Below are 12788 nucleotides of genomic sequence, written 5' to 3' on the forward strand. Positions count from 1 at the left end.
CAATTTCTATCCATTGTCGCCAATGTCCCAAAGTCCTTCCGACTATGCCGCTCTAACGCCAGGACATTTCCTAGTAAGTTATCCCATTTTAGCTCTTTTAAATCCGAATTTACTGAAGCTCCTATGTTTTTGGTAAATCGTTGGTAGAGACTCACAAACGCCACAAGTGACAAAGCCCAACAGAGAATTTAGATGAACACATCTTGGTATTCGTAAGGGAAGAAAACACTTTTGGCTTCTAGGCTAGATTTCGAAAATATATTTAAGTAGCAAAAGCCGAAAAAGCCTCAAATAGAGAAGGAGGTTCTTGCCATAATTGTTTCTGTTCCTAGAATAATAACCTATTTTTTGATGACTTCGGCACATCTAAGAGGGATGGAGTCTCAATAAGATCCTGGGATCTCTTAACAGGCATTACGAACTGCGTTCCATAGCTCTTTCGTATTTGGCAGTCGGCTATGTGTAACATAATTTCAATGTTTCCCCATAAATGGTCCATGGTATTGAGGAGACTGAGCAGGTCGCGGCTTACCCCGAACCCTATTTACTGTTAACCCCCCCTTGCCAATTTACTACAATGTTTCCGATCATTTTCTTGTTAGAATACCAATTTCAGAAGCATATTCAAATCTGCTTAATCCATCATTACTTGCTCCAAAGTTGTAGCATATACATGATACCTATTACTTCATTTTTGAACCTATACCGTGGTATAAAAAGTTTCAATGTATCAATACTTTTGCCCCACCATTTTTAACCTTCTTTATTTTGTAAATTGTGATTTATATTATGTATGTATATGTTCCAACAAATAATACATTAATTTTACATACGTCGGTCCACAGCATGGTTCTCCATGTTTCAATCGTCATTTGATTGTATACAGTATGCACGAATTTATAGCGTGCAACTGTATACTTCTCTTGATCAGAAATTTTCTAACAATTGTTTGAAAAAAGTGGAACCCATTACAGTCAGATTAAGTCTCTTTGAAGACTCAGTTGGGTTTCCTTTGCTATATCACAAAATAGACGGTAATCAATATTGGTTGTTTTACTTTTGACTCCGAGTGTTTCGGAAATTTTTTTACATGGTGAGGCGATTACAATCATTTGATCAAATCATCCTACTATTTTTATAAGTTATATGTATATATTTTTTATGGTGTTTTGAATAGTATTCGTTATTTTGGTTTAATTTAACATAACAGAACACTATGCGCAAAATTTGAGCCAAATCTCAGATGCTATATCTGGTTATAGCTCAAGCTGCTATATCTGGTTATAGACCGATTTGGACCGTACTTGGCACAGTTGTTGAAAGTCGTAACAGAACACTACATGCAAAATGTCATCCAAATCGGATAAAAATCGCGGCTTGTAAGAGCTCAAGAACTAAAATCGGGAGATCAGTTTATATGTGAGCTATACCATGTTCTTGACCGACTGGAACCGTACTTGACACAATTGTTGAGAGTCATAATAGAACACTTTGTGTAAAATTTTAGCCAAATTGGACAAAAAATTGCGGCTTCCAGGGACTCAAGAATTCAAAACGGGAGATCGGTTTATATGGTACAGCTACATCGGGTTATAGACCGGTTTGGATCGTACTTGGCACATTTGTTGTAAGTCATAACAGAACACTATGTTTCAGCCAAATCGGATGAAAATAGCAGGTTCCGTGGGCTCAAGAAGTCAAATCGGGAAGTCGGTATATGGGAGCTATATCAGGTTCTTGACCGATTTGGGTCGTACTTGGCACAGTTGTTTGAAGTCACAACAGAACACTATGTGCAAAATTTCAGCCAAATCGTACAAAAATTGTGGCTTGCAGGGGCTATATCCAAATCTGAACCGATATGGCTAAGCGGATAGGTTTACGCGTTCGACCGTTATAGTGATTTCGACAGACCGACATGGCTAGATCGACTCAGAATGTCGAAACGATCAAGAATGTATATACTTTATGGGATTCATGTGTTTTCGTGATATGACACGCCTTTTTTTTGCGACAATTACTCTACTTCCATTGTCTGTCAAGTCTATAATTACACGAAAACACATGCAGTGGGAAAAAGTACAGCTAATAGACAGGTTTGTCGAGGGTTGTGGTAATTGTATCATAGAGGCGTTTTCGCAATAAATACGATTCAAATACAACATATCAACGCACGGCCCTTGAAGCCATCACACCTAATATGGTTGAAAAATCTTCTAATGAAAGATGAAACGCATCCCATAGTTTTGCAATCTCTGGCTTTCCCTTTCTATTTGCAAAGAAAATCTCTGATCATTAAGCTTGTCTCGAAAGACAAAAAAAAAACAAACAAAAAATTAATAATCTTCGCCCTAACAGGCAAAAAACTTGAAAAAGAATTGTAAGTAAGTTTTGAATTCATTGAATATTTTCTCATATGGATTAACTGCGGCCACCTTAATGCCTCTCCGTCACATAGGGAAGCTTTCATTCAATTTTAAACATATTTGTCCATTTCATTGCTGTATTTAATTAAACTAAATTGTCGTATTTACTAAATTGTCACAGGAAAAAAATCTGTCATATGAAAAAAACATATGCATTGGAAAAAAGTACAGCTTGTAGACAGGGTTGTCGAGCGTGGTTAATGTGGTAATTGCATCATAGAGGCGTTTTCGCAATATATACGATTCAAATACAACATACCAACGCACGGCCCTTTAAGCCATCACACCTGATAGGGTTGAAAAATCTTCTAACGAAAGATGAAAAGAGCCCCATAGTGTGTTGCCATCTTTGGCTTTCCTTTTCCATTTCCATTTACAAATAAAATCTTCGATCGTTGAGTTCGTCTCGAAAGAGAAACAAACAAAAAATTGTGAAATTTAATTATCTTTGCCCTAACAGGGCGTTTTGATTATAAGAAGTTTTGAATTAATTGAATATTTTCTCATAAGAATTAACCGATACAATTAGTTTTAGAAAGCGGCCACCTTAACACCTTTCTACGTCACATAGGGAAGCTTTCACTCAATTTTAAACATATTTGTCCATTTGATTGCTGAATTGAATTGAACTAAATTGTCGTATTTACTAAACTTCACAACTTCTGACGTTGATGTTGATTTTTTATTTATATTCTAACTTCATTTGTGGCGTAACATCCATCCTGGTAAGCTGCTGCTTATCACAAAAAATCCACATTGTTACACTGACAATTAAAACCTGCCTTTAATTCCATTTCTGTTCCACATTATTGTTTACATTGACATTGCAGTTAGAAATCCTAGACATTACTTTCATCGAAAATAATGTCCTTTGTGATCCAAGGATAAAGATACAAAATAACATACATTATATTTTGCAGTGAAACACCCTTTACAATAATGCATTGATATTTGATAGGTTGTCAAGATGAAGATTGTAAGCTGTGAAGCAATATACTCGTAATTGCCTAAATATTATATTAAATGAGCCTTTTAGATATTTTTTCCGAGGATATATGCACATTTTAACAATAACGCAAAGTCAGTCACAATAGAATTGCCCACAAACGACAACTATTTCTAAATCCGAACCGACTTCAACACATGTTATATGTTGCAAGAGGATTAACAATTTAATCGTGAAGGTCACTCTAAAATTTTGCGTGTTATGCATGAGTAAACTTCTTCCCATTTGAATTTCTTCGAGTCTACGTCTAAAGCAGCATTTTGACATTGTTAAAAAGCAAAAAAAAAAAAAAAAAAAACAAACAATTAGAGACCAAAAATTAACATTAAGTAAACAAATAATAAACCAAATACAATAAAAGAAATTCTCACCTTCACTATTCGAAGAATCCACGCCGCGGTCCCGTCCTACGGTTGTATAAAGATGGGTAGGTATTACATTCCTCAATTTAAATTACGTATACATAATTGTAAAAATAATAGTAACATAAAAATAATTATTTCATAAAAATAAAAGTAATATGTAAAATGCGTGAAGTTCGGCTGGACCGATGTTTTTATTATTTATAATGAGGTCTATAAGAAGTCAACACACCAAAGCCAGATCTTCTTCGAAAGATTGCCATATATATATATAGGCACAATATGCAAATCAAACCGATGGCTGTGGAAGAAAATGTTGATTTAGAGTCTCTAAACTGTTGGCTCTTAGGGTAATAAAGGGTGATTTTTTTGAGGTTAGGATTTTCATGCATTAGTATTTGACAGATCACGTGGGATTTCAGACATGGTGTCAAAGAGAAAGATGCTCAGTATGCTTTGACATTTCATCATGAATAGACTTACTAACGAGCAACGCTTGCAAATCATTGAATTTTATTACCAAAATCAGTGTTCGGTTCGAAATGTGTTCATTCACCGTTCAGCGATGAGGCTCATTTCTGGTTGAATGGCTACGTAAATAAGCAAAATTGCCGCATTTGGAGTGAAGAGCAACCAGAAGCCGTTCAAGAACTGCCCATGCATCCCGAAAAATGCACTGTTTGGTGTGGTTTGTACGCTGGTGGAATCATTGGACCGTATTTTTTCAAAGATGCTGTTGGACGCAACGTTACGGTGAATGAACATATTTCGAACCGAACACTGATTTTGGTAATAAAATTCAATGATTTGCAAGCGTTGCTCGTTAGTAAGTCTATTCATGATGAAATGTCAAAGCATACTGAGCATCTTTCTCTTTGACACCATGTCTGAAATCCCACGTGATCTGTCAAATACTAATGTATGAAAATCCTAACCTCAAAAAAATCACCCTTTATATATTTTTTTGTTTTGGTAATAATTTTTTTTTTGGTTGAGAGTAGATTAGGCTACAATAGAACCGAAAACAAAAAACTTTTTAATGGATTTTTTGGTTTTTTGTAAAAGTTGCAAAAATGCTTCATATTTTAAATCTAGTCATTGTGTTTGCAACGAAATATTAATCTTCCACCCAATAAAGAGCATATATTCTTGATTGTCTTAATATTCTATGTCGATCCAGCCATGTCGAAATATTGATCTTCGACCCTATAAAGTGTATATATTCTTGATAGTCTTGATATTCTAGGTCGATCTAGCCATATCGTTCCGTCTGTTCATCGGCAAGGGCTGCTGCCTCAGTGTACGTGTTCATCCTTTATTCGTCATGGAAGGGGTACATTCCGAAGTGATTTCTCCGCACGCTTCCGGTCCGTGCCGGGATTGAAAAGACCCTGGTTCTGTTCGGTTTGTCTGAACCGCCTCCATCAACGGTCGCTTTCGGTGAGGTGTAACCGGTGCATGGAGTCGGTGCATTCCCAATCTTGCTCTGGCCTTACGTCACTACGGATGTATAGTCGCGGTGAGTATGTTGCAAGTTGCTGTTCGAACATAGACAGGAGTGGGTCACAAGCGTCGTCGTCGCCTCCGGCGTCCTCGTCCTCTCCGACCTCTCCCGTGCAGCAATATACGCGACAGAAGCACGGTGCTCAAGTGCGGCATTTGCCATGAAGTGGGCAATGGATTGCCACTGCGACGTTATATCATCGGATTGGAGCGTGCCGTTGCCATCTGCTGTGTTTGCAGCTTTTCAATGTTCAACTTTCGTGAAGTGTCAGATCGCACTTTTTTCGATATACTCAATTGGGTGCGAAACTTTGCTAAAACAAGGTAATGATTCTAATCTATATTCGCTCCACGGATCATTCGTACAACTATAACGCTGGATGAATGCCTTCATCAATTTTGTTCCTTACTTCTTGATCTGGGGACAACGGTATGGCTTTGTGATTTTTGTTTCCGTTGCAATCTGGTGCTGCTAACTACCTAAGTTTTTTGATCTCAACCCATTATCGGACATTATCTCGTGGAGGCTACATTTTTTGACTATTACATCAGAGATATTTTCATTTCCTATCTTCGCATTAGTCTCCCAGAACGATTTTAATATGATGGGCGGGACAGCGGTCGTACTCTATCTCTAGTCGCTCGCAGAAAATATCCTTGGTCTAATCGTCCTGGTCTTCCGTCGGGGCATAAATAAGGCTGATGTTGAAAAATTTGGCGGATTGCGGAAGGTGTTTCAGTCTCCGACTAATCACAAATCAACAGCCAAATTCATGCCTAGTGTCATGCCAGCTATAGTATAGTTCGTCACCGTTTGGTGTTATTGTGACGTCATTCCCGGTCCATCGCACATCCTGTAAGGCGGTAATAATAACTGCCTTATACATATCCAATACATCCGCCAACGCGTATACTGCACCTTCTGCAAAGAGTGCGGACATTCCAGGTGCAGATCCGCAGATCATGGTTATTTTTTCGTTTGCGTGGGTCGACAAAGTTAGGGGATTCCGTTTTTGCTTTTTTTTGTTTCCCACAGTATTCCTTATAATTTTGCGAGGGCATGTTTCTGGCCCAGCGTCCCAACCGCATGAGTTTTGTCAGATAACCCATGTAACCTTTGATGTCGCGAGCCACTGATATATAGAGGAAATGCTAATATTTTATTTTACATTATATAACAAATAATATATTTACACTAGTAATCCTAAATTATTAGGCATTTTTCAATTAGGCAAGTTTCCAATTCTCAAAACGTGATCAATATGTGATTGTTGGTGTTAACAGTTGGTAATATGTGATATATGGGAGTTTTATTTTCTAAATGTAATATGGTTACAGAATGTAATAGATTAAAAATGTTTTTAATTATTTTTGCACATTCCGCCAATTAAAAGTTCACTCATAGAAAAAATTTTGCTTAAAATAGCAAACACTGTCTGCTGAATATTAGTAGTTAAGTTTGCTGCTATTATCGCAGGAGTTCTTTCATAACAGCAGTAGTGCTGCAATTTCACAGCAGCAGGCTGACTCCAAAAGTCTATTGTTTGCTGAAAATGACTGCTGCTTAGTTATGAAGTAAGAAGAAAAAATAAAACACAAACGTAAATGTGTGTCTGAGTGGATGTTTATAATCACCACTGAATGTGTACTTTTGCATAATCTTTTTTCTTTAAATTTAGAAACACAAGGCCATGCCAGTCATGTACACATTACCACTAACAAAAAGTTTGAGAGAGCTCAGCCACATTTCGAAATAAATACCAATGGATGGATCAGTTAGCTTTACTGCAATATTCCGTAAGTTAAAATCATCTTTTCCAACAAAATTTCAAATACAAAAATTTTTTTTTAAGATTTTTATACTTAAAACAGCAGATCTTGTTTGCTAATTTAGCTGACTGAAATGTTTACTAAAACAGCACCCTTATGTTTGCTGAAACAGCAGTAATGTCCCACTGTTTGGCGCTGTTTGTTCTAAGACAATTGTATTTGTTTACCTTTAGCCGCGCACATTTTAAGCAAGTGGTTGGCTGAGTTGGTAGCGCAACTGACTAGCAAACGAGAGGACCTATGTTCAAACCCCACTGGCGGCAAAAAGTCTAATATTGAAAAATGGTAAAAAAATAAAAGTTTAATAAAAAACAAAGATATTTAAATGTAAAATAAACAAACAAACAAAAAACTAAAACAATCTTTTTTTAAATTTAAGATCCAATTATATAAGAAGTTATATACAATCTGATCCAATTAGATATTACTAGATATAATTGGTTGGAGTTACAATTTTATCTACTTGTATCAATTTGTATCAGATTGTATCCAATTAGATCTAGTTTGATACAATTAGATCCAATTATATATAACTATTTTTCGGATCCAAATTCTATCTGTCAGAAAAAGTTCTCCAAGTAAGATAAGAAGGGTAAGTCGCGATGTTTTAATTGTGATGGTATAGGCCATTACGCATCAGAATGCCCATCAAAATCCAAAGATAAAACTCCCAAGAAAGGCGGTTCTATGCTCGCTGCGTTTGGCACAAAGTCCTCAGACAACGAGTGGTACATAGATAGCGGTGCTACAAACCACATGACTTCACGTCGGGAATGCTTCGAGACGATTGGTGATCTCTCCGGAGAGATAAAAACTGCAAATAATGCAACCAGGAAAGCTGTTGGAAAGGGTAATATATCCATGACTGTTTCGACTCCAAGATGTAATGAAATCCGATGGGGTCAAAATGAAACTTCTGCAAGATGTCAAATTTGAGCCATCAACTTCAAATAGTGCTTTGATCTCCAAGAAAACCAGAAACATCGATGGAAAGAACGGAAAATGTCAGAAAAAGTTCTCCAAGCAAGATAAGAAGGGTACGTCGCGATGTTTTAATTGTAATGGTATAGGCCATTACGCATCAGAATGCCCATCAAAAACAAAAGATAAAACTCCCAAGAAAGGCGGTTCTATGCTCGCTGCGTTAGGCACAAGTCCTCAGACAGCGAGTGGTACATAGTTAGCGGTGCTACAAACCACATGACTTCACGTCGGGAATGCTTCGAGACGATTGGTGATCTCTCTGGAGAGATAAAAACTGCAAATAATGCAACTATGAAAGCTGTTGGAAAGGGTAATATATCCATGACTGTTTCGACTCCAAGAGGTAACGAAATCGTTACCTTGCACGAAGTTCTTCATGTTCCATCGTTGGAGATGAATTTATTGTCAATTAAGAATATAGTCGCCCACAACAACAGCGTAATTTTCGATAAAAAGGGTTGTCGTATTTTGAATTCGTCGAAGGAAATCATTGCAACTGGAAGTGAAACGAATGGTTTGTATAAACTCGATACACCTTCCCAGAATGCTGTCTTCATTGCAAAAGAAGATTCCATTGATTTATGGCATCGAAAATTGAAACTGCTTTCAAAAGGCTTGGTAAAAGGTGTTCAGTTTCCAGAAAGTTCTTTGGCGTCATGTACGTCGTGTGCAGAAGGAAAGCAGCATCGCAGCAGTTTTCCGACAGAAGGGTCAAGGGCATCTAAAGTTTTAGAAGTCATACACTCACACGTTTGTGGGCCAATGGAAGTCAAATCCATCAGAGGCAGTCTTTACTTCGTGACGTTCATTGATGACTTCACTCTCAGAGTAAAGGTCTATTTTATCAAAAGTAAAAATGAAGTCATAAACTGTTTCCGTGAGTATAAAGCTGAGGTTGAAAACCAGATGGAAGCTGCCATTAAAATACTACGTGCAGACAATGGAACGGAGTATATCAATAAAGAAATGGCCGTCGAGTTGAAGAAATGTGGTATAATATATCAAACTACAGTTCCATATACTCCGGAGCAAAATGGACTCGCGGAGAGAATGAATTGCAACTTGATAGCAAAAGGACGGGCAATGATGTGTGATGCTAATATGCCGAAGTTTTTTTTGGGCCGAAGCTGTTAATTGTGCAAGCTACATAATAAATAGATCACCTCAAAAAAAACCTGCCAAAAACTCCAGAAGAAATGTGGACCGACCATACCCCAAATGTAAGTTATTTAAAAACTTTTGGTTGCATAGCTATGACACATATCCCAAAGCAAAAACGTAAAAAGTTGGATGCCAAGTCCGAAAAGTGCGTTGTTGTTGGATACAGTACAACTTCGAAAGTATATCGAGTTTATAGCTTAAAGCGGAGAGAAGTATTTGTATGTCGAGATGTAATTTTCCATGAAAGCTCTTTTTATTATTCTGGTATCATTGACGAAGACAAGAAAGATGTTCCTGTGTATGCGGTTGAAGTGGGGGCAGATGATGTAACCGGGCAACCAGAGCGATTTTGAGTCATGTTCATCGTCTCCACCACAAAATGAACCTGAAGTGGGGGATAGCTTAGAGGAGAGCTTTGAATTACCTTGTGACCAGAATAATGAAATTGTAGAGCTTCAAGGTAATAGTGTCAATACTCAAGGTTATAATGTTGATATTCCTCGTAGAAACGAACGTCTAGCTGGAAAAAAGAAAGCATTGGCAACAAGAAATTTTGATAGCACAGAAGAACCCGTAAGTTTTGCTGAGGCTACCCAAGGCAGTGAAAAAGAAAGGTGGATTGAGGCGATTGAGAGTGAGCTAGGGTCACTTAGAGAGAATAACACCTGGACATGTGTCGAAAAACCACCTGGAGCAAATGTTGGTAAAACAAAATGGATATTTAAGAAGAAACGGGAACCTGATAACAATATCAAGTACAAAGCAAGATTGGTGGCCAAGGGATTCACCCAAGTACAAGGGATCGACTACGAAGAAACGTATTCCCCGGTAGTTCGATATACATCAGTTCTATTTTTAATAGCCATGACAGTGAAATAGGGTCTGGAAATTTATCAGATGGACGCAGTAACAGCATTCTTGCAAGGTGAGTTAAAAGAATATATATATATCGAAAAGCCAGATGGAGTTTCTATTGGGGAACAGGGACAGTATTTGAAGCTCAACAAAGCTATATATGGACTAAAACAATCAAATTTGGTTTGGAATAACAAACTGGATGAAACTTTAAAGAAATCTGGACTTATACGCTCAAAAGTGGATCCGTGTATTTATATACATAGAAAAAAATCTATGACGTTTTGCTCTTTAGTAATGAAAATTCATTTCGTGAGAAACTTATATCGGAATTAATGTCCCAGTTCAAAATTAAGTTTTTTGGAAAGGCAAAGCAATGCCTTGGTCTACGTATAGAAAACAAAGACGGGGACATTTATTTGGACCAAGAAGAGTATATCGACAAAATGTTCATAAAGTTTAACATGGAAAATTGCAATCCCGTATCGACCCCGATGGATGTCAACGTTAAACTTTCCAAGGAAATGTTTCCGGAAACATTTGCTGAAGTCAAGGAAATGTCGGAAATACCATACAAGTAAGCGATTGGTTGTTTGCTGTTTGCTTCGCAATGCACAAGACCGGATATATGCTTGCCAGTCAACAAGCTTAGCAAATTCAACAAGTGCCCCGGAAAAGAACATTGGTCAGCAGTCAAACGAATATTCCGATATTTAAAAGGGACGAAAGGCGCAAAAATCAAATTTTCTAAAGGAAAAAATATTCAGACTGGGCAAATGATATTGATGAAAGAAGATCAGTGACTGGATACATTTGTATATTACAAGGTGGACCGGTATCCTGGGTTTCAAATCATCAACCAACTATTGCTCTTTCTACAACGGAAGCTGAATATATGGCGCTTTCTGCTACGGTACAGGAAGTTATATGGCTCAGAAATTTAAATGCAGAACTCAACCCACAATCTCAAGATGAACCGACGGAGATATATTGCGATAATCAAAGTGCTATAAATTTTGCATCAACTAATAAGTATTTGGCGAGATCAAAACATATCGACGTTCGGCATCATTTTGTACGCGAGAAAAAAGATCAAAATATGGTTTACTTCGTTGGAATCCAAACTCAAGTCATGGTTGCAGATAATTTAACAAAGCCAGTACCAACTGACAAGCACAAATTTTGCTCAAAACGAATGGGCTTGCAAGTATAATAAATTTTGTTCGAGTGGGGGTGTTAGAAAAGTACTCATTTGAAAATGTACTTGTGCGAACAAAACAAGTAGGCTTTGATTTTGTAAATTTTTTTTTTTTTTTTTGTTCTTGTCTTTAAAACTTATGTTAATAAAATATTTTCATCATTGTTATATCAAATCGTTCAACTGAAAAGACGTACAGCGGTCAAAAAAAGTATTCATCATTAGCAAAATTGATAATAAATTCACTTATTTTGGGTAATTGAAGAAAATTTAAAGTAAACAAATAATGCAGTTTTATGCAATAGTTTATTTTTCGTAATATGTTTTAAAATAAATTCAAAAAATAAATTTAATTAGCGCAAAAAATGCAATTTTATATAATAACACCAAAAACAGAACAAAAAAAGTATTCATCATTGATGTGCTATCATCAAAGTCAAATTCAAATATTATTTGGGAATCCCCCTTTTCTGTTTTATTTAGTAAAGGAGGCTTTGCCCTTGACAGCAATTATTTAATTTCATTGAAAATATAGTTTTTGTCAAAATGGGTCGTAAGCAAAACGAGGTTTCTGATGAGGTAAAAGTTTTGATAATAAAACACCACAGGAATGGTTTAACTCAAAAAACTATCAGTGAAATATTAAATAGACCACGATCTACTATACAATCCATCATCAGAAAGTGGACAGAAACGAAAACTGTTGACAATAAACCAAGATCTGGTCGACCAAAAGCACTTTCAGTTGGAGATGTGCGTTGGCTAGTGCGGCAAGTTCAGAAAACTCCGAAGACAAATGCGACCATTCTTCGTAAAAACACTATGGAATATTTAGGGAAGGAAGTTACTACACAAACAATTCGAAATACACTCAAAAGGCATAGTTACAGAGGAAGAACTGCACGTAAGAAGCCCTTTATAAATAAAATAAACCGAGTGAAAAGGCTAAACTTCGCAAAAATGTATGTAAAACAGCCCGAATCATTTTGGAAAACAGTCATTTTTGCAGACGAGAGCAAGTTTAATCTTTTTGGGTGCGATGGAAAGGCCATAGTGTACAGAAAACCAAACACAGAGCTTGAAGAACGAAACACAGTTGCTACTGTAAAACATGGTGGAGGTGGTTTAATGGTTTGGGGGTGTATGGCGGCTTCAGGAGCGGGAAATCTTGAAATTATTAATGGAGTAATGGATCATAAGTATTACATTGACATTTTAAAGAGGAATTTAAAAGATAGTGCTGTAAAACTTGGGCTTGGTAATAAGTTTCAATATTATCAAGATAATGACCCCAAACATTCTGCTTTAAATACCAAGATGTGGATGCTGTATAACTGCCCCAAAGTCATTAAAACTCCTCCTCAAAGTCCCGACTTGAACCCAATTGAACATCTTTGGGAACATATCGAACGCAAATTGAGAACGCGCAATTTTTCGAGCAAGAGTCAAATGCAACAGGTGAT

General features: G+C 36.9%; 1 protein-coding gene across 6 annotated transcripts in view; it reads right to left on the reverse strand.

The window, feature by feature from the left end:
• The window catches only part of LOC106081143 (E3 ubiquitin-protein ligase Ufd4), a 115492-nt gene that overhangs the window by 17783 nt on the left and 84921 nt on the right, over positions 1-12788 (reverse strand). For 4 of the 6 annotated variants that reach the window (XM_013242901.2, XM_013242898.2, XM_059365235.1 and 1 more), the window contains one exon: positions 3804-3839. The exons of the other annotated variants lie outside the window; for them this stretch is intronic. In XM_013242901.2, the coding sequence (XP_013098355.1) occupies positions 3804-3839 (36 nt within the window). The remainder of the gene's footprint in view (positions 1-3803; positions 3840-12788) is intronic. 6 annotated transcript variants of the gene reach the window in all.

This window comes from Stomoxys calcitrans, chromosome 3 (genome assembly GCF_963082655.1).
Source record: "Stomoxys calcitrans chromosome 3, idStoCalc2.1, whole genome shotgun sequence".
Taxonomy (NCBI): domain Eukaryota; kingdom Metazoa; phylum Arthropoda; class Insecta; order Diptera; family Muscidae; genus Stomoxys; species Stomoxys calcitrans.